Genomic DNA, 27,048 nt, shown 5'->3' on the forward strand with positions numbered 1-27,048 from the left:
CTTGACAGACCACCCCCCCCCCCACACACACACCCCCCTGTAGCAGTGCATCTGACTCCGTGCCGGCCACCAACGAAAACTGAGGTGCCTGAGGCTCGGGGGTGGGGTATAGGAGAGGGACCCCAGTGCTTCCTGGGAGGATCAAGAAACTTAACTCTATGGTGCCCGATATCATCACCTATACCCCAAAGGTATCCTGTGGATACCCTATGGACCCTGCAGTAGAAATTTGTGTATAGACACACATTCCTGCAGTCTCTGGTTTACGCTCTGTCTCCTTCATTAGGAATATACAGCTGATTCAATTAGCCAGAAGAAGCCAGCAGCTTCTGGGACGGGTGTCTGTTGCAGATTTCTGTGCAGGTGTGAGCAGATCTCAAGTACTTTAATGGGCCGATATACTATCTGTGCAGCATGAGCTGCCGGCGGCTAATTGAATCTGGCAGAGCTGCCAAATTTAGTAAGTCAGAGAACAAATTAAGCATCGTAAAACGTATTTACAAGTAACCTAGCAAAAGGCCATGTGCTCCTCCTCAGGGAGTACTTATTTCCATCGTCAGTTCATAGGTTCTGGATGTTGGATTACATTTTTACACTTTATTGATTATGTGACAGAAACATCAATATCTCATGACCCAAATATGTGCATTCAGACTCCCAGACAAGTTCACTACCCCACCTGCATAATCTAATTACATAGAATGTCATTATCCTTATAGAGCACCAAACCTACATTGGCTCCTCTCATCCTCCTCTTCTGTCTTTTCCCAGTTATATATTAAAATATATATATTTTTGAAAGTAATAGGATTAAGATATTTGGTTGGACAACCCCACCCAGTGATCTACCAGGAGAGTAAGGGCCACTTAATCCTGCTTCAGTTGTCCCCCTAATACACTTTACAATATCTCCTAAACTTTCTCTTTCCTGTCAACCAAGTACAGTATTACTACGTGATAATCAAAACTTTCTGCGAACCTTGTATAAGACAGTTCATCTCCAAGTCTATTGGTTTGTTGTTGCACTTGAAACATTGTAAAGTCACAGGAAATACAGAGCAGACTTATGTTTTTATGTATAACTAATACTATGTAATACAGATTTTACTAAACATGCATTAAAAAATAAAATAAAAAGCCAATGGCCCCAAACCAGTATTTATTAAAACCTGTAACATGTGAAGAAACAGTAGATTTTGTATATGGTTTGAAAGTAGTCTTTTGCCAAAACAGTTTAGTGCATTGTTGTTTGTTTTTAAAAACTGCTTCATACTTAAAAATAAAAAAATAATAATTTTCTTAATCTTTATTATCTGTTTAGACACAGCTAGAAGCATAGGAAGAAGTCTAGAGAAAAGGCAGGCAGTGGATGATGCATTTAGGGTCAGGCTGAGCTCATTACACCTATAACACTGCTCCAGATGGAACGGTAAGGGTAATAAACTTATTATTTTGTAAACAGTAAGAATCAGAATAGATATCCATAACTCAGACCCGAAGAGTCAACTCTTGATCAACAAGAATCCCATGTTTCCTTATGGTCTTGTACTCTGTAGTGGCCTTCCTAATGCTGGTGTAACAGCCTGGATCCTTTGCTAGATGGCACGTTACACCCACCATTCCTCATAGCAGAGTCCTCATCAATGAGAGATATCTGGAACTATCATTTGAAAATTGATAGTTTACTCTTTCACTGTTCAATATGCCTTCATTTCCAGTCATGTGCTGTGCACGCTGGAGTAGCTGCGTCACATCACCTTCACGGGTGGTCACTGGGGAGGAAGGGGTATTCCCCTAGGGTCAGTGACTTGACCTTCTTGCAGGTTCTTAACCAGCTGAGCCAGCCAGCGTTTGGTTGTGGTGTCATCCTTCAGTACCTGGGCGAATGTTGTGTCTTTCAGCTGGTCAGGGAGACACTGCCTCAGCGCCTCACGGGCTCTGTAACACAGCACGGACTGGTCAATTTTTCATATTGCTTATAAAGAAGTAATAACAGATTGTTTAGTACTTAAAGAATGCAGTGGTTGTAGAGACTGAGATCGTAGTACGACAAACACTTAAAATAAAGTTTTGGCTTTTAAAAACGATGGAAATATGTACTGGCTGGTAGTCTCTGTAATGGTAATGTCCAGTGTAAAATATTCACCCCCACTGGAACAGTGTTTCCCAACCTCAGTCCTCAAGGCACACCAACAGTCCATGTTTTTGTGATATCCATGCTTGAGCACAGATGGTTAAATCAAAATATCTAAGGTACTAATTAAGACACCTGTGCTTCACTGTGGCTATCCTTAAAACCTGGACTGTTAGTGTGCCTTGAGGACCGTGGTTAGGAACCCCTGCTCTGGAACTTTCACATTTTCATTTATTGAAAAAAAGAATTTACTTAGAAATTACCACTGATAAACACAAAATACTTAGTATTGTAAGTAAAATATTAAATGGGGCAGTCATTGACATCTTTTACTTTAGGACATTGTCCTAATGAGATATAAATCTTCTCTTACATGTATGTGCTAGGTCTCTTGCAGGTTGAGTTGAGTTAGATTTTTTTTTTTCAAGATTGGTTTATATCCTACAGAATTCACTATGAAAGAGAGGAGATTCCACATAACATTATGTTCCCAATGGGTGTGCATCAAAGATCTACTGTAAAAAGGCAGACAATTTCTAGATAGACACCAGATGTTAGACAGTCAATAGGTTGACAGGCACAAAAGGTCAACATATAAGACGGTCGGCCGGTACAAATGGTCGACAGGATCAAAAAGTCAACTCTTTTTTTTTTTTTATCTAACCCTAATCTTCACCCTAACCCTCCCTCCTGGTGCCTAACCCAAACTGACGGGTTAAGGTTCCAAACCTAACCCACCAGTAAGTGGCAAACCCTACAAAAAAAAAAATTATATTATATCAAATATATATATATTTGACCATTTTTGTGTCGACTTTTTGTTCCTGTCAACCTATTGACTGTCTAACATCCGGTGTCTATCTAGACCAGGGATGAGGAACCTCAGGCCCGGGGGCCATATAATTTACATTTGGTCAGGCCCCCTGAGCTTTTTTTTTTGCTAACCTAATCTGGCTATCAGGGTGCCTTTGCGTTTAATTGAATCGTATCCAACGAATGTGAAAGGGAGTGGATAATAGTTACAAAACACTGTATGTGGACAATACTATGCAATTTAGATTGTTAGAAAATGCTATTCTGAAAGGTACTGCTTTACTCTAATGTCTTTCAGGGTTATCCATGGCAGGCTTAACTAGCGTACTAAAAGGCATATTAAAAGCCAAAATATGAGTCAAGGACATCCACTGTCCTGTTTTGCCTTTCCTGCATTGTAAACCATTATATGCTGAGTCCTCCCTGTCTCATGTCTTCCCCATCTCCATCAACATTGTATGTCCTTGCTCAGTTTCTATGAATGTTATACAGACTGTCCGACACTGTGTAGTGCCATATGAATAAACAATGATGTTAAACACAGCTTACATGGAGGGAAAATAGCCAGCATTAAACGCAGCAGGTATACTCACAGGGGGTCACTTATAAATAAAATGACTGTCAGTAAACACTGCCTGTACTATTTTTTTATAAAAATACAGAGTATAGACAATGCATTTAACATTTTTTTTTTACTTGATTCAAGCAATGTCACCATACAGTAAAAGCAGGGCAAAATACAGTTATATGATAAAACACGAACAACAACGTATCCTTAAGACAAAGAGCCCCTTAAAACAAATATTTTTTTTTAGGAAACACTACATAGGATATTGGTAAGAGATTAATGCTCAGTTATTACAATCTATTTCTCACTTCAATCACCTGCAGAAAATGGTAATCATATTATTTACCAGCTAATACATTTGGGACAGACTGAAACTCTTTTAGTTAGATGGATTCCAAACTAGTAATAAACCAGCCCCCCAAGCTTTTATTGCATTCCCCAGTCACCGTGACATGTGTATACGAATATGATGCATAAATAATAATGGGCCTGATGCAGAGGTGGACGCAGTGCAGAAGTTTGTGCATTTGAGAGTGATTTTTTTTTTTTTTGCTAGTGCGCAAATGCAAAGAGTTTAGAAAACCCTTACTGCACGCACGCAAACCTAGGTGTGTGATGGTGTACACAGTTGCGTACGACGTCACTATAATTAGAAACAGCATCTGAAATTCATAAGAGTTTCAGCGAGGAGACTGGGAGGTATATTTACTAAAGTGAGAGTTTTTAGAATTGGAGATGTTGCCCATAGCAACTAATCAGATTCTACTTAACATTTAACTAGCACATTCTAGAAGATAATAGCTAGAATCTGGTTGCTATGGGCAACATCTCCACTTCTAAAAACTCTCACTTTAGTAAATTTACCCCTGGGAGTTGACCTCAAGTGGATGCATAAAGGAGTATCACAGGCGTGATTCGGCATATGGCTGCGTTCTCTTTTGCAGCACCGTAGCCACAGCAGCCATATTTTAAGAAAGTTAAAAGGAAGATACTGCACGTGGATATGACGTTCCGGTGCGTCGGTGGTGGAGCGGTTGGATTCATCAGCGGACCTGAGCAAAATGGGCGTCACTGGGTATGTTCAGTCCTTCTCATGTTACTGCACAGGGAAAATGCTTAAACTGGTATTTGCATATTTTCACAGTTGCAAATCTGTAAGGAATTGCATCCGCTTGTGAATAGTGTCCACCTCTGAATCAGGTCCAGTGTTTCTCGTACAATGTATAACAAAAATAAAAGCATGTACAAAAGAATACAAAACAAGTAAAGGCTGTACCGTGGGTTGTCAGAGAGACGGAGGTAACAGCGGACAACGTGTTTCAGCAACCTAGCGGATGGCTCTTTTGAAAGCTGCAGCACCATTTTGCCCTACACGATAGAGGACAGAGATTAGTACCCTGTACTTTACAGGAGACAATGAATCAAAAGCAGTATAAGAACGGAGTGAGAGGTAACACTACTACTGCATTCCTAAATGGTAGATGCATATGTAATAAGCAAGAGTGCACACAAAGATATAAATGAGTAAAAGGAATAGGCTCTGCAGTCATTACATGATGGTCTCAGTAAGAAAAGCTTTCATTAAAAATAATTGTGTTGCAAATAAAACCTAAAAACATTTCTGTTGTTTTGACAGCATATTTACAGTACATACTAGCATTGAATAAATGTATTAATTAATTTTTGCAACTATAACCTTACCAAAATCATAGCCACATGGGAGAATCGCTCGTAGGTCTGACATATGTATGCCAAGCCAGTGTCGTCCAGAAGAATCTTCTGGAGAATAAATGTGGCAACCTTGAAAGTAAAAGATTACATTTATAAAGAAGTGATAAGCAGCATAAAGCAACAGGCTCTATCTAGATATCCTAGCATTAGGCTTCCAGTTTAGTCTATTATTTCTAAATAATCAGTTATGGTATAGCAAACCTTAGTTAAGACTTTCTTCTTCAGGTTCCATAGGGTCCACAGGAACTACCTTGTAGTTGGAGTAATCCATTGAACCAAACAGCTATAGCTTTCAAGCTCCCAGCATGCATAGGGCCTCCTCCCTATATACCCCTCCCCCAGCCACAGGCATTCAGTTTGTGAACAAGCCTAACGGCAAGAGACGGAGAAGGAAGTACAATATACACAAGAAACCCTCTCAAAAAAACAAAGAGGTAATCAGTGGCACACAAAGAAAATAACAGATTCCAACTGAGGCCAGGTGCATCAGGGTGGGTGCCTTGCGGACCCTATGAACCTTGAAGAAAAATAGTTAACTAAGGTATGTTATATTACAACTCTTATTTTCTTCTTCAGGGTCCATAGGAACTACCTTAGAGATTTCCTAAAGCAGTTCCCAAAAGGGTGGGGACGCTCTTGAGCAGAAAGGAGAATCCGCCGCCCAAAGGAAGCATCCCGGAAAGCAAAAGTGTCAAATGCATACAATTTGATGAAAGAGTGGACCGAAGATCAAGTCGCCGCCTTGCACAATTGTTCTGCAGAGACCCAATATCTAAACGCCGACGATGGTCCTACAGACGGAGTAGAATGTGATGTCATCGTGTTTGGGACAGGGAGATCAGCCTGAGTATAAGCATGAGAAATAGTCATACGCAGCCACCAAGCCAGAGTCTGCTTGTAAGCTGTCCAGCCTCGTTTATGAAAACCATACAACACAAAATATGCATCTGATTTCCTGATTTAGTTGGTACGATCCACGTAGATACAAAGAGCTCGAACCACATCCAGTGACACTTCACCTACAGAAAGGCCAGAAGACTGAAAGGCTGGGACTACAATTTCTTCATTTATATGAAAAAGAGATACCACTTTTAGAAAATGTAACCCTCCCTTGTAGGGAGGACAGCTCTATTCTGCTGAAAAAAATCTAAAATGAAAAGTGACATGAAAGTGCTGCCAAATCAGAAACTCTGCAAGCTGAGTAGATAGAGGAGAAAAAGGGTCTTCGCTGTGAACCATTTGAGGTCCACTGCGTCTAAGGGTTCAAAGGGCGGAGCCTGCAGTGCCCTGAGAACTAAGGATAAATCCCATGGTGCCACTGGAGGGACAAACTGAGGTTTCAGATGGAGAACACCCAATTCTGCGCTGGAACTAAACTGACAATGCAGAAACCTGAGCTCTCAAGGTAGCCAGACTAAATGAGTCATCTGCACAAGGGAGGGGCGAACTTCTGGCGACATGCGGATCATTTGAGACTTTATCAGATGATACTGGCCATCCCAATGAGACAGAATCCATTGTTGCATGGTCCTAGAATGGAACTGGGCATAAGCCACCATGTCAAAGGTGGATACCATGGACCCCAATACCTGTATTGCTAAGTAAACTGATACTTTCTTATTGCGGAGCAGTTTGCATACCCGTACTTGTAGGGCAGCAATCTTGTACACTGGTAAAAGAATTCTTTGTCCCAGAGAATCCATCAGCGCCTCCAAATGTACCATCTGCTGAGTTGGAGAAAGAAGACTTATCCAGAAGATTATCCAGTTGTGCTCTTGCAGGCAGGAAATGGTCATTTGGAGATGGTGTTTTAAAACCTCTGGACATTGGGGGTCATTCAGACCCACTCGCGAGCGGCAGTACGCTCGCAAGTGGGTCGATGTTCCCCACTGCGCATGCGCACGACGGATGGAGCTCCGTCGTGCGCATGAGCGAGACCCGGGGAGCGACGGGCTTCCCATCGATCCGGGTCTCGCACCAAAGGGGGCGTGTTGTAGATGTTGATTGACAGCACGCCCCCTTTGGTGGGCTTGCCTGCCAGACGGAGGCGTTCCCATGGGAGCGCCTACCGTCTCACTAGTGATGTCAGTGGGTCAGATCACTCCAGGGCTTGTGGCAGGGAGACCCTACCGCAGGGTCTCCGTCGCAAGTCCGATGGTCGCGATGGTCAAGACCATCGCGACCATCTTTTTGGACGCTCGTATATGCTGTGGGTGGTGACCCACAACTATACGAGGGTCCAGGAGGATGCTCCATTTTCATGGAGGAGGGCCCTGATTCAGAGCGAGCGCTCTGGTCAGAGCGTCCGGCTCTGAATCAGGCCCATTGTGCCAATATCAGGAGGTATGGTATGGTATGTATCCTGACTCCTTGTCACCCGAGATGAGCTGCCATGACTGCCATAATCTTGGTGAATACCTGAGGTGCTGTAGACAGACCAAAGGGCAGAGCCTGAAATTGATAATGTTGCTGACCTACCGCAAACCTCAAACTTTTGGTGGGAATGTGCAATGGGTACATGCAGATACACATCCTGTAAGTCTAGGGAAACCATTAAATCTCCAGGCTCCATTGCTAGCATAATTGACCGTAGGGTTTCCATACGGAATTTGGGCACATGGATGAATTTGACTTTAAATTCAGAATAGGACGATTAGAACGATTTTGTTTCAGAATCAGAAATTTGAATAATAACCCCTACCCCTTCCCTGTTGCGTCACAAGAATGGGGATTATAACCCCTGACCTCAGGCGGGACCAAAGAGCTTCTTGGAGGGGCAAAGCCTTGACTGGGTCTGAAGGAAGATTTGTACAAAAAAAAAAAAAAAAAAACTTCTGAGGGGGGTACCTCAGGAACGTGAGGGCGTACCCATGGAACAACACTTCTCGAACCCAAGCATCCATAGTTGTCTGATGCCAGGAGTAAGAAAACTGGAGAAGTCGGCCTCCTACCTTGAGATCCCCAGGGAAAGGCCCGCTCCATCAGGCAGCGGGCTTACCGTCCGACTTGGAAGCTGGACATTTGACTGACCAGGATTTCCTGGTCTGCGATTTCTAGCGGGAAAGGTCCTGTCTAGAGAAAGACTGTCCCTTCACCCTCTCTGGTAGCATTTGGCATACTATCTTTCAGAGACATCGTCCATTCTTCCATAGCCTTGGCCACCCAGGCTATAGCCATATCCGGCCTGGTAATAGCTCAAGATAATGAAAAACATTATTTTAAATAGTTTTGTATCTGTAACCTCCTTAAGTGAGGATGCGGCAGGAAAAAGAAATGTAGAACTCCGCATCAATCTTGTCACATGAGCATCTACCGTTGGAAGAACTTCCCATTTGCTACACTCACCCAGTAAAAATGGGTACAGAGAAGTTAAATTCTTTGTCTCATAGAAACTCCTATCTGGAGTATTCCATGCTTCAGACATGAGATCCGTCAGTTGTTCAGACTGAGGGAAATAATCCTTTTCCACCTTCTGATGCCTAAAGACCGGAGTCTTAGATTTAGGCAGAACCTCCTCTTCCTCTATACTTATGACAGACCTAACTGCTCTCACCAGAGAGGGGACATCTACAAAGGATTAGTGGTCTTCCTCAAACGAGTAAGAACCGGAACTCTCAGTATCACAGTGTGATGACGATGCAGCGTGAGGATCCTGTGGAAATGCCTGAAGGGATACCCTCTAATGTTTTTGTTTTACCACAACTGGACTATTCGCTTGCATTGCTTGCTGAGCGGCTAGAGACGGCAGCATACTCTGCCTAGAGTGAGCATAAGCATCAAACCAAAAAGGATTAGTGGGAGACATATACATAGTAGGAAGTAAATGTTGTGGGTATCCCAGAGGGATTCAGCACCACTGCAGGAGCCTGTGAAGCTGCTGCACGGTCCACTAAATTTGACAAAACCTGAGACCAAGAGGCCACCCAAGGTGTACAGGTGCTGGTGTACCGGATTGGAGAAGAGGCTGTTTATAAACAGGCCCTACGCAAACCATCTTTCTGACAAGCCTGCTGAACAGGATCTACATGATACCAGCATTGGAGGCTCAACCTCCTTCTTTTCCGTGCTTTTAGACATAAAAATGTATCACAGGTATATGGTATAAATGCAATGTGACCGTCTTCACAAATAAATGTGAAAGACAATGAAAAACCCCACACACCTGTACAGAGGGATGAGGAGAAACAACAAGAGATATGGTAAGAACTTACCTTTGTTATCTCTGTTTCTACGAAGTCCATAGGGTCCACAGGGTTGACCTTGGGGTATAGCTGGATCTGGATCCACGGGCACCACGCAGTTAAAGCTTTGCTGCTCCCAGGATGCACTTGGGTCCGTCCTCCTCTATACCCCGCCCCGGCCACAGGCACCTCAGTTGGTAAGCAGCTAAGGCCGGAGGAGGAGACTAAACAGAGAGAAGGAAGACTGGAACACACAAGAAACCATACTCACAGAAATGGGAGACAGAAAACCGGTGACCAGCCACACAGCCCATTTGAAGCCAGGTGCGTCAGGGCGGGCGCCCTGTGGACCCTATGGACTTCGTAGAAACAGAGATAACAAAGGTAAGTTCTTACCATATCTCTTGTTTTCTACTTCAGGGTCCATAGGGGGTCCACAGGGTTGACCTTGGGGATGTCCCAAAGCAGTTCAACTAAGGGCGGGGACGCTCCTGTGCTGAAAGGAGTACCCGGCGCCCAAAGGATGCATCCTGAGAGGCGAAGGTGTCAAACGCATAAAACCTCAAAAACGTCTGAATTGAAGACCAAGTAGCCGCCTTACACAGCTGAACAGCGGAGGCGCCACGTCTAGCAGCCCAAGAGGGACCCACAGAACGAGTGGAATGAGCCTTAACAGAGGCTGGCACAGGTAAACCCTCCTGCGCATAAGCCTCACAAATAACTGAACGAAGCCAACGGGCTAACGTTTGCTTGTTGGCAGGCCAACCCCTCTTGTGAAAACCAAAGAGGACAAACAAAGAATCCGACTTCCTAACCGAAGCAGTCCGGTCCACATAGATTCTAAGTGCCCGGACCACATCCAAGGAAGCCTCACCAGCAGAAAGATCAGGTGACTGAAAAGCTGGCACAACAAGTTCCTGATTAATGTGGAACTTTGAAACCACTTTGGGCAAAAACTCAGGACGCGTGTGGAGCACTGCCCTGTCCTGGTGAAAAATCAGAAAAGGAGGGCGACAGGAAAGCGCCCCCAATTCTGAAACCCTCCTGGCCGAAGCAATTGCCTGGAGAAAAATGGTCTTAAACGTCAGCCACTTGAGCTCCACCGACTCAAGCGGCTCAAAAGGAGGACCCTGCAAGACCCTCAGTACCACCGTCAAGTCCCACGGAGCCACCGGAGGCACGAAGGGAGGCTGGATCCTGAGAACACCTTGGAAAAAGGTGTAAACATCTGGCAGTGTAGCAATCCGTCGCTGAAACCACACGGACAAAGCAGACACATGAACCTTCAGAGAGGCCAGGCGTAAGCCGAGGTCCAAACCCGATTGAAGAAATTCCAAGATTCTGGAAACCCGGAACACCTGCGGATCATAGTTTCTGGATTCACACCATTGAAAATAAGTGCGCCACACCCTGTGGTAAATCCGCGCGGAAGCAGGCTTGCGTGCCCTAAGCATGGTACCAATCACTGAACTGGAGAAACCCCTAGACCTCAAGACGGCTGTCTCAAGAGCCACGCCGTCAAAGACAGCCGACCCAGATCCGGGTAAAGGCAGGGCCCCTGAGACAACAGGTCCCGACGCTGAGGAAGAAGGTACGGAGCGTCGATGGAGAGGCACCTCAGATCGGAGTACCAAGGACGTCTGGGCCACGCCGGAGCCACCAGCACGAGCGTGCCGCCGTCCTGCTTGAATTTCCGCAGAACCCGAGGAAGTAAGGATATCGGAGGAAACAGATACGCCAGGTGAAACGTCCATTTCACCGACAGAGCGTCTACCAGACAGGCGCCTGCGTCTCTTGTCCTTGACCCGTAAACGGGCAACTTGTGATTGTGACGGGAGGCCATCAAGTCCAGCTCCGGCAGCCCCCACCTGTCCACGAGTAGCTGAAACACCTCTGGGTGAAGCGACCATTCCCCGGGATGCACATCGTGACGGCTGAGGAAGTCCGCCTCCCAATTGAGGACTCCGGGAATGAAGACTGCCGAGATCGCTGGAACGTGATACTCCGCCCAAGCAAGAATGCGAGACACCTCCGACATTGCTGCCCGACTGCGAGTTCCCCCTTGGTGGTTGATGTACGCCACCGTGGTGGCGTTGTCGGACTGCACCTGAACCGTCCTTCCGTGAAGAGCGGGGCCGGACGACTGCAGGGCCCTGTACACAGCCCGCAGTTCCAGGATGTTGATGGGGAGAAGTGCTTCTTCCGCGGACCAACGACCCTGAAGCGATAATGAGCCGGTCACTGCCCCCCAACCCCGAAGACTGGCATCCGTCGTGAGCAGGACCCAGTCCGGGATCCAAAAGGGGCGCCCCTCGACCAGATGCGCCGTCTGAAGCCACCAAGCCAAAGACTGCCGAACCTCCGCGGACAACACCAGCATCTGAGAGCGGATCCGGTGAGGTAACCCGTTCCATTCCGATAGAATCAGCCCCTGCAGGGGCCGGGAATGGAACTGGGCAAATTCCACCATGTCGAATGTCGACACCATGGACCCCAGAACTCTCATAGCTGAATGGACCGACAGGCGGCAACTGCTCAGGCAACTGTGTATCCGCAGCTGCAGGGAGGAGACCTTCTCTGGAGTCAGGAAAATCCGCTGCTGACGAGAATCCAGCAGGGCTCCCAAATGAGCCATCCGCTGTGATGGAATCAGGGAGGACTTCTTCCAGTTTATCAACCACCCGTGTGCTTGAAGACAAGCAATGGTCAGGTGGAGATGTCGAAGAAGCACCTCCGGGGAGCTCGCCAGCAGCAGAAGATCGTCCAGGTACGGCAACAGACGTAGACCCTGACCCCGAAGGTGGGCAGCCATAACCGCCATCACCTTGGTGAACACCCTCGGAGCCGTGGAAAGGCCAAAAGGCAACGCCCGAAATTGGTAGTGATGGTTCAGGATAGCAAACCTCAGATACCGCTGATGTGCCGGTGCTATGGGCACATGGAGATAGGCGTCCTGGATATCGAGGGAGACCATATAATCCCCGGGTTCCATCGCCAGAATGATGGAACGTAACGTTTCCATCCTGAACCTGGGAACTCTGAGGTATCTGTTCAGAGACTTCAAATTCAGGATAGGGCGATGAGAACCATTGGTAGAATAGTACCCCGTCCCGCGCTGAGACTGCGGAACGGGAACAATGACCCCTGCTTGTAGCAAGGATTCTATAGCTACCTGAATCTGACCAGCTTTGGTCTTGTCCAGAGAAGGACTCGTACAGAAAAACTGGTGGGGCGGCCTGAACCGAAAAGACAGGGCGTACCCCTGAGAGACTACTTCTCGAACCCAGGCATCCGTGGTGGTATTGTGCCAACACTGGGCGAATTGGAGAAGTCGGCCTCCCACTCTGGGGTCCCCCAGAGAGAGGCCCGTCCCATCAGGCAGCAGGCTTATCCTCCTGCTTGGAAGAAGGGCGCCGAGCACTTCATGCCTGCTTCTTGGGCTTGGGTGCGGCCTTGGTCGCCGAATGTCTCGGGAAGGACTGGCCCTTGGCCTTACCCTGAACCCGAAAGGACCGAAAGGCAGAGCTCCTCACTTTAGCCGGCGCAGAGGCCGAAGGGAGAAAAGCCGACTTGGACTTAGCCAAAGTATCCACTATTCTGTCCAAATCCGGACCAAATAGTAAATCACCATTAAAAGGCAAGGCCTCCAGACCCTTTTTTGAATCTGCATCAGCCCTCCAGGACCTCAGCCACAGGGAGCGCCGAGCAGACACCGCTGCAGCCGACACCCTAGAAGTGAGCAGGCTGGCATCCAAAGACGCTTCCCCAATATAGGAAGCTGCATCCCGCATCTGTCCCACTAACGCTCTCTGGATATCCGGAGCCTCATCAGGAAAGGTATCCTCCAAGGCATTGGCCCATGCCTCAATGGCTTTAGCCACCCAGGAGATAGCCATGGACGGGCGAGCCACCGCCCCGGAAAGAGAATAAATGGACTTTAAACAAGTCTCCACCTTCCTGTCCGTGGGATCCTTCAAAGAGGAGATAGACGGCAATGGCAGCGTCGCGCTTTTGATCAAGCGGGTAACGTGGGAATCCACCGCCGGCGGAGTTTCCCATTTCCTGCAATGAGCTTCAGGAAAAGGATAGTTCGCCGCCAACCTCTTCTGTGGATGGAACCTCTTACTAGGTAATTGCCAGGCCGCCGCCATATGATCCGATAATTGATCAGACAGGGGGAACACAGTTGAGGTCACCTTGGCCTTTTTAAAATTAGGAAACTTCGACCTAGGAGCCGGCGCATCATCCTCAACATGTAGGATAGCCCGCACCGCCCTAACTAAGGCTGGAACATTAATGGAGGACTTAGCTTCCACCTCCTGCCCCATGACATCAGAGTCAGAGTCCTCATGGATTTCTCCATCATCTGAGGACACTTCCAAGTCCGACAACTGCGCAGCTAGTGAACTCACAACCGGACGTTTAGACACCCTTGGTTGCACATCACCTTGCAACATGGACTGAAACGCCGAGGATGAAGCCGCCAGACTCTGTACGGAGCTGGATAGAACATCCACCCAAGGCGGAGGAGCCGTCGGAGCAAAACTCTGCAAAGGCACTACAGACTGACGCGTCCCTGGGGAAGACTGCACATACACAGGCAGTCCCGAGTACGGACCTACAGTCTGGGCCCCGGGGGAAGACCGCAACATTTGTGGAACCCTCGGGGAATGGGGGATGGTGGGCTGCGGTAACGCCCTAGAAGGGACCGCTGATGGGACCGATAACCGGTCCGCAATAGACGCCAGCACCTGTGAAAACATCGCCCAAGGAGGGTCCTGTGATACAGGGGGGTTGGAGGGGCCCGGTACCAGCTGGCACCGCCCGCACAGACCATCCTGAGATAAGTCCTCCCCATCAACTCCAGCAGCACAACGTCTGCAGGAAAATAGCACAGGAGCCACAGAGCGCTCAGTCTCCTCATCAGACATGATACCGTAAATCACAAGAAATAGGTATCACCAGAGGAATTACGGTTTTAACACCCGCGCACTCACCAGTATGCGACACAACAGCCCAGATATGGTACTGTGTAGCACACAACAGTATGTGACTGACCCCACAAATACGTGTTTTATATAAGTGAGGGTCTCAGAAAAACGCCCTTCCCCCACACACCTGCCGGGCCGTAGGAGAAGGAAAGGGATAGTTATAAGCTGACAGTAAGGAGAATAAGTCACAGACAGGCAGCACTAGCAATAGTCACATACAATGCAGAAAAGTTAGTACTCACTGCACCTTCCGCTACAATCAACCGCCCAGATTCAGTGTCTGGGAGGGCTATAGCGCTGTGTACACTGTCCTTTTGCAGGGGAGCGGTACACAGGGGGACCGGTCCACTTGATACCGCCTGGGAGTCTGCAATGTGCCAGTAAAGATGGCCGCCGGAGACCTCAGAGGAGGAGTGGCCGAGAGATAAGAGCAGCTCAGCGACGCCAGACTCCTAGTTGAAAGGCGCGCTGAGCTGAGGGGAGGAGCCGCTAGACAGGGAAGGCTGCCTCCCCTGGCTAGCAATTAACCCCCGGGTTGCCGGTCCCGCTACCAGCCTGATACCCTGGTGGTCTAGCGTACACGCGGGGTATTCCTCAATTGAGGGGGAGCCCGCCGCCGCCGCTAGCGCCTCCGGTCTGTCCCCAGAGACCGGAGGCTCCTGACTGCATTGAAGTATCCGCGGCCCGCCGCATGCGGCGACCCGCGGCTTACCTGATCCCCGTCGCGTCCGGCAGCAGTCAAGGGAGTCCCCAGAGCCCGGCTAGTACAGGGTCTGGGGTCCCGCCGCGATCCCCAGAGCTGTACTGGCGTCGCTGCGCCAGCGGGGAGAAGGAGCGGCAGCGTGGACGTCCTAAAGGACAGTCTGATGCTGCCGCTCTAACAGTGTAAAAAAAGTAGAAAAAAAATAAAAAATTTCTCTTTTAAAATAAAGCTTAGGGGCTGCTCCTGCAGCCCCACTGCGACAGGGTGACCCGACTCCGGCCGGGCACCAACTAAAACTGAGGTGCCTGTGGCCGGGGCGGGGTATAGAGGAGGACGGACCCAAGTGCATCCTGGGAGCAGCAAAGCTTTAACTAGGTGGTGCCCGTGGATCCAGATCCAGCTATACCCCAAGGTCAACCCTGTGGACCCCCTATGGACCCTGAAGTAGAAATAGTGATAGATATATCTGACAGTTTAGAAAACGAAAGACAGTGCCAATACAGCAACTAGCATTAAAGTCACATACAACGCAAATATAATTTCATATGCCAATGCAAATGGGCTCTGAATCAACTGACCAAACCCCCTGGGGCTTTGTAGGATACAAAGCAGTGATTGCGGTGAGTGACAAAATATGTGGGTCCCAGGGACTCTCCACTTTAAAAAAAAAAAAAAAAAAATGGGGTCCTTCATGACCGTTTGTGGGTCCCACAATAATTTATGCTTTAGAGCTCCCCATGTAACTCTCAGACCTCCCCTAACCCCTTACAAATGATGCCACACAGCCATGCCCGGCCTTTAAACATTATGCCGCACATTAATGCTCAGTCTTTACACATTATGCCACGCAGTAATGCCCCTTACAAAATGATGCCACACAGCCATCCTTGGCCTTTACACATTATGCTGCACATTAATGCCCTTTAGTCCCCCTATGCATTGGCCCCAGTAGTAGTCCCCCCCCCCCTATGCATTGCCCCCAGTAGTAATCCCCCTATGCATATCCCCAGTAGCAATCCTCCCTATGCAGTGCCCCCAGTAGTAATCGCCCCTATGCAGTGCCCCCAGTAGTAATCCCCTCTATGCAGTGCCCCCCTATTTGCCCTTTAGTGACCTGGGCCTAATGCCCGGGTCACTCACACCTATTTGTGGGGCAGATACCTTCAATTGGGCCTAATGCCCCCTATGTAGCCCGGGCCTTGTGCCCACCTATATACCCACAGGCCTATTGCCTGAATTTATGCCACGGGCCTAGTGCCCGACAACCCTGATGGTTTAGGGAGGGGTTAACTAACGGTGGCCCATGGCCGCCTACCTGTACGGTGGAAGAGGCTACGGCTCTTTTCCTTTCCACCCCCACAGTCCTCTCCGGTCCTCAGCTTCATTCTTCTGCCGCTGGCCTGTCCTGGCCAGTGGTGCTGCTTCTTCCTTTCTTCCTACTTGATCAAGCCATCTTCTGGCCTCTTGCGCGGCCGTCGGAACTGTTGCCGCGCCGCTCTGCACTTCGGGAGGTCTTCACTCCTCTCCTCCGCCGCTACTGAAGTTTCCCGCTCGGCGGCGTCTAACTCAAGATGCAGCGAGTGGGTGGGGCTATGACGCGGTGAGCCGTGTTTAGCTCGTCGCGTCTGCCTCCTATTGGCTGCTGGACCGCAAGCCGTGTTTGGCTTGAGGCCAGTGCCAAACAACCGCTGCCGCTACTTGGCTTCCGGGCAGCAAGCTCCGCTTATCTTGCGCCTGGAGTCAAGCTTCTCCCGCCGCCACTTTACCGCCGACGCTGGTGGAAGGGTCCAGGCGGTCTCTTCACCAGGTACCCGCCGCGATGGCTTACCCGGTGCTGGGAACAAACGCACTGTCCCAGCGCGGGCACGCCTGCTGTGCGGATGCTGGGATCAGACACTTGATCCCAGCCCGGCTTTCCACAGCAGGAGCCAATGAGAGTCTATCTGACTCTCATTGGCTGCTATAACAGACAGCGCTGTGGCTTTCTCAGGGGGACGCGCTGTGCTGCAGCCAGCTGTCAGGGAGTGGTCACAGCACAGAGCGTCCCCGAGGACCCGGCTACTTTATAAAAGTGAGTCCCCAGTGCTCGATATCGGGTAAAATACGCGCTGTAGTGCGTATTTGCGAACACTGTAGAGCATTGTATACCTGACCAAAGGGAGAGGCGTACAGGGAGACTGACCCACACATCTGAGAATCTACGGCTTTCAGCAGCGCACACTAGGTGAACTGCGAGCATCTCAATACACAAGGTGGTCATAAATAACAAAGTAGACGCGGGAACCCACACAGGAAGTTGCGTCTGGGTTGGGCGAGCGCTCATCTCCCCTAAGCTGCGATTTTGACGGCTGGGTACGCTGACCTCACAGTAGTAGACGCTTATTAGTGCGTCTACTACCCATCCCCGGTGTCAGGCGATAAGGCCCCGGTGGCCTTAGTGAGGCACTCTGACGAGCCCTTCATCCGCAGCAGTCTCAGATGCATCTCCTACACTGAAAGCGAGGAGTGCAGCGCACGATTCCCCGCAAGCGAGGAATCGTCTTACCTTGTCATCTCCTTGGATCCGATTGTAGTCCGGTCCCCAGTGTCGCTGCTAGCTAAGCTTTGCGGAGACCCGCCGAAATCCCAAGGCTGGCGTTTCGGCATCAGCGGAGGTAGGAGTCGTGGTACATGCGTCCCTTTGGATGCTTAGTACTAACTCTACTCAGTAGTATATAAAAAGGAAGGTAAATCAAAAAGTGAAAAAAGCCTAGGACTGCCTAAGCTGTCCTGCTGTTACAAGAGGTGCGTCTGGACACTTGCCGAGAACCAAACAAAAAAACAATGCCTGTGGCTGGGTATATATAGGGAGGAGGCCCTATGCATGCTGGGAGCTTGAAAGCTGTAGCTGTTTGGTGCAATGGATTACTCAAACTACATACCCCCAAGGTAGTTCCTGTGGACCCTATGGAACCTGAAGAAGAAAATAAGTTTTATGTTAGTAAACAAATATATTGCACACATCTCAGTCTAAGTTCTACACAGTAGGGAGACTGGAAGACGCCAAGCATTGGAAATAAGAATTCATAAAAGCCATGACTTCCTAATTAGTGGAAAGTAACAATTATTCGCAACAGGAAAGGAAGTGAAAATCAGCGTACAGTTTTAGAGAGTTCACTTCCAGACTCCATAATCCGCAGGCACAGCGGTATAATTTCTGTGGTTAGGAGGAAATTGATGACTTCTTGTTCATCCGTCTTCACTAGGGCTCCTGTTTACACACAGCAAATAGGGACATAACTATTAAACCTGGATATAGCGCACAGAAGATCAAACCACCCAAGGGGGTTTAAGAATAAAATTAGGTCAGACAAAAAACCTGAGAACAAAGAAAGCAATAAATAGGATTTAACTCAAATGCTTAACTTTTATGCCCATTTGTGAAGGATAAAATTAGCAAACTTGTACTATATATGTATACAAAAAAAGCCACACGCATATGCATATTTCTCTGCATCCGACACTCGCTTCTGCTTGCAACTGGAGAAATGAGACTAGGGTTGTGGGTGAGATCATCTGCTTTTTATTTTGTCACATTGATACTGTGAGTTTAATTACCTATATGTCCAATACAAAAGTATAGTGACATTTTGATTATATATTTAATAAATACCTTTTATTTAATTTTTATGCCATATATGTATATCACTACCATCCGATATATGTAACTCACGTTTAGCACTACTACTTGTTTTGCGATTTCTATATTTGCTAGGGAGTGACTATCCCTTTTTTTTTAGTAGCGGCTTGGTTGAACCATTCATTTCAGTGCCTGTTCAATACCGTATTGGTATCCATTTTTTAGGGGAAAGAAGGGTCTGTCTAATGTAGACCAGTAAAGTAAGCACATGCTTGCGTAATGGAATATCTTCCATCATTTTCCATTTGGTCGAAAATGCCTGCCACCAGCTACATCTATTGTGGGTGTCTGAGGAGAAGGAGGATTGCAAACACTAAGCAGCAGCTTCGGGGTGCCTTATTCTACCCAGAAGCTTATGTGTTTTCATTGATCATGCCTGAATTCTAGAATTTGAGGCATATTTTAAAAGTAGACAGACACAATAATCACCCAAGCGCAAATGGAATACAGATACTGAAATACCACAATGGGATAGTGAAAGCAAAGTCATTGATTATATGAAAGATCCCCAGGATAAAAGTCCAAAAAACGTCCAAAAAAAAGGGAGGAAAGTTTCTTGTCTTGTTTTTTTGGCGTTTTATCCTGGGGATCTTTCATATAACCAAGGGCTTTACTTTCACTATCCCATTGTGGTAATTCAGTATCTGTATTCCGTTTGCGCTCGGGTGACTATTGTGTCTTTGTCTACAAGTTTTTTGGGGTATTTATAGGGATTACCTACTGACACCCTTCAGCTGCATCTAGTGGAGCGCAGGTTTCTTTACCCCTTATATACCTACATATTTTAAAAGTAATTTTATGCTACATTCATTTATACATGAGAAGGATTATTATATAGGTTTTTTTTTTTTTTTACATAAAACAGAATATGGAACAAACTGTTCTTGTGCTTATGACAGGTAGGGTATGCCTGATGTGTACCAGTCACATTTACTACTGGTACACATATGGATGCATTTTATAATCTAACACCTAAGCATATGGGTTTAAATTTTATCTGCAGCTTTTTGGAGTGTAAATTATGAATGTCATAACTTACACTCTATATCATATTATTAGTATCAGGTCATGTAAGAGGAATACACCTAAACCCTACAAAACACAACATAGCATGAAACCCCTGTAACCTTCTGAGGGATAGTGCATTTTTGTCTATCCCTATACAGGCCATATTTCAAGAATCAGGTCTTATGATTGAACTAAAGAAGCTTTTGATGGTTTTTAAATGGACACAATAAGCAAATATTTAATTGCAATATTTCAAATTAATGCAGTTTTGTAAACTATAATGGAGTGTGGCTCAGCTACACTTGCACCTGTGTAAGTCTTAAACTAGTGGAGCCAGTCATCAGATCTCAAGAAGCCAATGTTTTAAGTACTATGTATTTATAGTGGATCATTTTCTTGGGTTTTGCTTTAATAGTGTGGCTGGTCATATAAAATGTACTTCTTACCAATTACTCCTAGGCTGGTGAGACGTAGATATTCAAAGGGCCGGGTTTTGCTGACTGTGTGAAGGAAAGGATACAGGAACAGGGGAATGTGTGCAGCAAGAAATGCAGACCTGGAACACATTAAATATGGAAAGGAAGTAAAAGGACTAAGATTTTACAAAAGGCAAGACAGTCAGGTCTGGGTTCCCATTATGTGATTGTGTACTTTGCAATATTTGCATATATTGCTTAAACCAGTAATCCTGTGATTTTTTTTTTTTTAATCAGAAGAATCTTAGTAAATATAATTTTCCTCCCTATAATCAAGTGGATATATAGAACACAATATATTCTTTGTGCTCACAATATGCATCCCTTAGAGCGGATGCAATACTTTATTTTCATCTATACTCAATTTCACTGAGTCATTGTGCCTACCCGCTCACCTTTGTCCAATGCTTAGGTATGATGGAGGCAGCAGCAGTCAGTGACTTGTAAGCGCTCAGTCTATATTTTCTTAATATTTCTGTAATCACCAGAAAGCTGTGTGATCACAATTTTTTTTTTTTTTACCAAACTGACCTGTTTATGTATCTTACAACAACGGTCTGCTTGCTCTAAAATATATGTTGAATTGTTTTAGACTTGTGCATCTAAGTAAATAAGAGTACTGCATCACAGTGGCTGACAATCTCTGTATTTGAACTCATTTCTCTGCGGTGTAATTGAACAAGTTATATAGAGAATACCCAGAGGAATGTGGTATTAATCACTCTATTGGATTTACTATAAGTAACAAGTGAAAAATTGACAATTATCTGGAAAAATATTTGCAGGCTCAAATGGCGTTTTTTTAAAACTCTCATTTGTTGCCTTTCCCTATCACATCCCTCACATATTTTCGCCCTCACCATGTCTAGTGCATTGACATGTTTTTAATACAGCAGACTGAATTCTGGAATCTGAATTGTGGCTAATAATTAGCTCAAATTCATTCTGCCTATCAATGTTATATGCATGTTTTGTCCTAGTAAGTCCAAACATGAAATTATTATTTTTTTTAAACTAAAGTGATTATTAGTGTGCCCCAATAGAAGTACTTTCCCTTGTTTACTACTAAATATAATTTGGGTTGCGTTGTTTTTTAAGGCTGCTATTAAGGATTTATAATTCTGCAGTGTCTATAATTTTCCAACCAGTCACATGATGTAGTGAGCAAAGAGGCTGTGAGCACCAGTTGCCGTGTTAAATTCTCCCAATTCCATCTTTACATGACTTGCTGAGAGCTGCGTGAGCCTGGATATGTGTGACTGAGAAGTATACTTTTCTGCTCTTCAGAAATTTTGAAAGAATGAAAAAATAATAAAAATTCAGGTGCATGCTTAAGAATGTATTTAAGTTATTCAGGTCACCTCCTCTCCCTTCGGGATCGCCAACAGTACTCGGCAGGGCTGCCCACTATCCCCTCTAATATTTGCACTGGTCAGAGTCTCTCGCGGTGAGAATCGGTAAATTTAAGTCTATCTTTGGAATCATGGTTAAAGCCTCCGAACATAAAATCACAATAAATGTGGATGACAGCCTCTTCTCAATAGCAAACCCTACTTACTCCCTGACACCGGTCTTTGCAGAGATAGACTAATATTGTCAGTTCTCAGGATATAAAATGAACTCCACAAAAACAGAAGTTCTAGACTTTTACCTTCCTGGTGCAACCAAGACTTCCCTTGGAGACATTCCCCTTCAAAACTCCTAGACATTTCTTCATTTTCTATCAAGTTAATTACCCCCGTGTTCTCAGTCAAATTAACTCCGACCTAGATATGTGGTCTAACCATTTTATCTTCTGGTTAGGTCTCTATGAAAATGAAATGTACTCCCTCGGCTCCTGGTCAGACTCTCCCTATTTAAGTTCCCTCGCACACATCTGGGCAGGTTAGCGTCCTTGTGTACGGCTGAAATTACTTCAAGCTCCTTGCGAGGAGGTGGACTTGGCATACCAAACTAAACTATATTACGCACGCTGCGCAACTCACCCAATGCGTATTATGGTGCAACCCTGGAGCTCACAAAATTTTGTCAGTGATTGAAGCGAACAGACTGGCCTTGACCTCTGTCTCTCTCAATTTCAATGTCCCAAACTCACTCTTTGTCACCAGATAATTGCACACTTGATAATTTGGGATAGTGCTTGTCCCGATCTTTCATAATCTCTACTTCCCCCCCAGATATGTCTTCTAGCTCCTTCAGCCCATGGAAGGCAGGAGGGGTCAGATACATAAATGACCTCACACAAGGTGACACTTTTCCCTCATTCTGTGATACCCAATCCAATTTTGCCATCCCTTCAAAAAACTTTTACCAATTTCTCCAACTTAGATATTTACAATTCAAGGTCAAACAATGTCCATCTCGCAGACCCCTTACAATGATTGAATCACTCTGTCTTAACACCCCAAAAAAGTACTTTGAATTTGGGGGAACAACTTCAAAAACGAGCTAAATAAGGTTCTGGGGGTGCTCTAAGAAGGGGGCTAGTGTTTTTGGGATTACAGGTGCTTGTATGAAAGAGGAATTTCACTTTTATTAAAACTTCACTTTACAAACAATAAAAGATGCTTGCACCCATTTTCAGGTACCCCAAATATGATAGGACTACTTATTTTTCACCAAAAAATACTGTTTTATGCCATTCTTCACCACTTGTGCAAAGACGCTAATTAGAGGCAATTGTACCAACTTAAGTACCCCAAACAGTTTAATTAGGGCTACTCGGCAGGAGCATATCTATAATGGGTGCAGGGTGTGCAGGGAACACGGGCCCCTGGGTCCAGGGGGGCCCTGCACCACACACCCTGCACCCATAATATTACTTATCTCTCCGGAGTCCCACGTCGGTGCGGGGGTCGGGCGCTGTAAAACGACTGGAAAATGGCCGCGGCGGCCATTTTCCCGTCGTTTGCACATGCGCAGTACAGGGAAAATGGCCGCTGCGCCCATTTTCCCGGTGCATACACTATAGACTCTGGGCACACGCTAGTGCCCAGAGTCTACAACTATGGCACTGCCCGCACACAGCTCAGTGCGCTGCCGGCCGCCGAGGAGGGGGCCAGTGTCAGAGACTGCACACGGGCCCCCCTCCTCCCTAGAAACGCCCCTGCTACTCGGGCACTACTACATTAATCCCCAATGTTAGTGCATCTTTTTGGGGGGTTCAGGCGGATTTCCCCAATTCTGACGCCTCTTTCCGCCTGTTCTGACTTCATGTGTCACGGTTTTCACGTCTTTTGGAATTGAATAGGGCGAATAGCGGAGACGCGCACGATAAGTTTCCGCGACCAAAAGACGCGATGTAGGCAAAAAGTTCAGCAGGTGGAACTTTATTGCGGGTGCAAAACTATTTGAATACCGCCCTTAGGCGATCTTTAACGAAAGGTCTGATTTCGCTCCTTTACTCTAATTTGATTGAATCTTCTACTTGTCCCCATGACCCGCATGTATTGGCCTGGGAAACTGACCTGGGAGAAGTGCTAGAGGACAATGACTGGTCATAGATTTGAGAGCATGTTGCTTCTAGCTCTTTTTGCATTAAAATCAAGGAGAACATCTATACACTTTTGTTTCAATGGTAATATGTTCCACCTCGTTTAAAACAAATTTACCCAGATACATTGGGCAGATGCTGGAGAGGTGCTGTGCCAATGAAGACACCTTCTTCCATATCTGGTGGACAAGTCCCAAACTCTCGAACCTCTGGCGAGATTTCATTGACTTAATATCCAACACCCTTCAAATCACCGTTCCATGCAAACTCAAATTCTTTCTTCCACCACTAGGACTCCAGTCAGCCACCCGAAATCAAAATAAATTCTTACGCCTCATAGTCACAGCTACTTGTCAGCTGGCTTTCCTCCAACACTTCAAACGATAATCTGCAGACTGTAGAACACTTACTGGATGGAATATATGGCTAGTATCATTAATATTTCATCTAAATCATTTGATAAAATATGGAACCCTAGGCTCTCATTAAATAACCATCATTCCCCATTTGATTATGGTTGATCTGCCCTACACACTGTATATGATTCCACTCGTCTGAACTTGTTTTTTTCACTCCTCTATTTCTTTGTTCTTTACTCTTTTTTCCTCATTTCTACTATCTTTGGCTTCACGTTATTCCTCCTTGCTCCCCTTTACTGTAAAATTGGTCACTCATTGAAAGCTCGAACTATGATTTCAGTATCTTATCTGTTATGCTAAATTTTGTACTGGAATTCATTCAGATTGTGACCCTTCAATAAGGATGAATTCGAAAAAAAAAAAGTAGAATGTAGAATATAAGAATTCCCTTAATCGTTCATTCACTGGATGATTCACCCTATTTAAGTTGCTATTTTGAAGTTTTAACTGTGCAAGATATCTGCACATGCCGTTCCTACCCACCAACCCGTCACTCTGCCCACTTGTTTTCCCCTCAGGTCGCCTCCTTTCCATCAGTTTGCCCCACAATTGTCATTACACTTACCTGAATAGCTGCTAAGGAAATGCCTGCTCTGTATTTTCTGTGACTGCAAATGGCAGTAAGTTCCTGGGTTTGGCCAGGAGGGCCTGGGGCACATACCCTGTGCCCCCCTTAATTCGACCCTGGCACCAGCGCAATAAGGCTGTTAGATGTGACAGCCTCAGCCAATCAGAATCAGCCTGATTCTTATTGGCTATTGCTGTCACACGTGACAGCCAACAGACAGCTGCAACTTCAGCTAGCCGCAGCTTCAACCAGCAACAGATTCGGCGCAGCTAGCCAATAAGAATTAGCCTGATTCTTATTGGCTGCTACCGGATGTCCACCGCGATCTACTGGTCGAGTGTACGTGGTCAATCATGATCGGCGCTTCGGCCACCCCTGCACTATGGGGCACAGTATTCTCCCCAGGCTGTTTTCTGCGGGTGCATCGCCCGGCAGAAACAGCCTACCGCCCAGCACTTTCCCCCGCCGCCCCCTGCTGTGGAACACTGGCCTCTGAAGTGACCGGAGGCTAAAGAAGCCTCCGATCGCTTCAGAGGCAAGCGTTCCCAGTGATGCAGTGCATGGGTGACGTCATGACATGAGGAGCCTGCCCCACGCGCCTGTTGGATCTAGTTAGATCCAGTCAGAGCGAGGCAGTGGGAGTGGGAGCGCGAGCAAGTTAAGGTAAGTTCTGGGCTTGGACCGGGACCAGTCTTGGGTCACTGCATAAGGGCCACTATTTAAGCCTGGGGGCACTCCATTAGGGACCAGCCTGGGGGCACTGCATAAGGGGCCAGCCTGGGGGCACTGCATAAGGTACACTATTTAAGCCTGGGGGCACTGCATAAGGGGCCAGTCTGGGGGCACTATTTAAGCCTGGGAGCACTACATAAGGGACCAAGTCTGTGGGCACTACTTCAGCCTGGGGGCACTTTATAAAGGGGAAAACTACAAGGGGCACTGTATAAAGGGGAAAACTATAGGGGGCACTGTATAAAGGGCACTTCTGACAGAGAGCCAGTGGGGGAGCAGCCTGAGATCTGTCGGGCTGGAATGGTAAGGGAGATCAACCTTTTCCCGGCAAGCGCATAATTACGATGGCCCCCGCCCGGCTACTTCTTGATGCCACTCGGCTGGAAAAAACTTCTGGTTAGAACACTGGGGCATATTCAATTAGATGAGAGAACAGCAAAAATCCAGCACCTGCGCATTTTTTCCTGCAGGTGTGGGATTTTTGCTATTCAATTAGGCGGTGGGTTTTTCAAGTTTTTTTGCGCACCTCCAGAGCATGACCAGTTTTTCCAAAAATCCATATTTTTAGAAAAAATGGTTGGGAAATGCCCTGGGACCCTGGAGGCACCCCTCCTAATTATTAATTAAGCAATCGGAAACTCACCCTGCACAGCGCTGCCTCCCACTCCGGTCCTTCTCTCCAGCGTTGCAGACAGCTTCCAGGGACTGGCAAGGCACAGGACAGGTATGTACTACTCTCCTTCACTACCCTCTCCTCACAATACACTACCCCCGCTACCCTGCATTTCCCTACCCGCACACAGTACACTCCCCTGCACCCACTGCACTACCTCCGCTACCATGCGCTCCTCTCCCTGCACCACACTACACGTACCTTCTCTGGCTGGCTTCATTCTTCTGCAGGGGAGCTCATGAGTCAGTCCGCTGTTGGGGGATGCAGCAGCCGGGCTCAGATGGCAGTAGACGCCTGGAGCAGGTGAGGTTTTTTTTTTTTTTTTTTCACGTACCGCCGGGATTCATTGGATACTGCGAATATCTTGTGTGCACATACACACGGTAATACAAAACTGGATTTTTTTTGCGGTCAAAACATGACGGCCAGTTGGATATGCCCCATAGGCTTTAATCTGTGTTTGAAAAATTGCATTTTATCTAACATTGAACCCAAATGTTGGTTATACCTGCGGGGGTGGGTTGCCCGCAAACCTTTTTGCAGGGACCACAATGTGTCGGGACCCCCTCTATGGTTCCAGCAGCCAAGCTAGTAATCCCCAGTACTGGTTATGCTAAAATCAGGGGGGAACCCCATGCCATCTTCCACTGATTTTGGGGTAACCTGCACTGGGCTGAAAGCAACAGTGGTGGTTAAATATTGGGGGCCGTATTGCACACATTTAAAAACAATTACATTTTTTCAAATTATTTTACACTGCAGACATTGTCCACCTGCTTCTGTGACCGATCATTCAGAACTTTCCCCCTTCTCTGAAACATATTGATTTCTGCCTCTCGTTGGACTGACCAATTTTGTCCGTTTCTGAACGTGTCGTTC

At 46.7% G+C, this 27,048-nt stretch overlaps 1 protein-coding gene across 1 annotated transcript in view; it reads right to left on the minus strand.

Annotated features, from left to right (window-relative positions):
* Window positions 1-1,142: 1,142 nt before the first annotated feature.
* Window positions 1,143-27,048, minus strand: part of CNOT9 (CCR4-NOT transcription complex subunit 9) — a 30,559-nt gene continuing 4,653 nt past the window's right edge. The window contains exons 4-8 of the mRNA XM_088472370.1: window positions 20,255-20,364; window positions 18,262-18,371; window positions 5,217-5,315; window positions 4,792-4,883; window positions 1,143-1,938 (exon numbers count right to left, since the gene is read on the minus strand). Of these exons, the coding sequence (XP_088328496.1) occupies window positions 1,770-1,938; window positions 4,792-4,883; window positions 5,217-5,315; window positions 18,262-18,371; window positions 20,255-20,364 (580 nt within the window). The 3' untranslated portion in view covers window positions 1,143-1,769. The remainder of the gene's footprint in view (window positions 1,939-4,791; window positions 4,884-5,216; window positions 5,316-18,261; window positions 18,372-20,254; window positions 20,365-27,048) is intronic.

The sequence above is a fragment of the Taudactylus pleione genome, unplaced genomic scaffold, assembly GCF_031769625.1.
Source record: "Taudactylus pleione unplaced genomic scaffold, aTauple2 ptg000122l, whole genome shotgun sequence".
Taxonomy (NCBI): domain Eukaryota; kingdom Metazoa; phylum Chordata; class Amphibia; order Anura; family Myobatrachidae; genus Taudactylus; species Taudactylus pleione.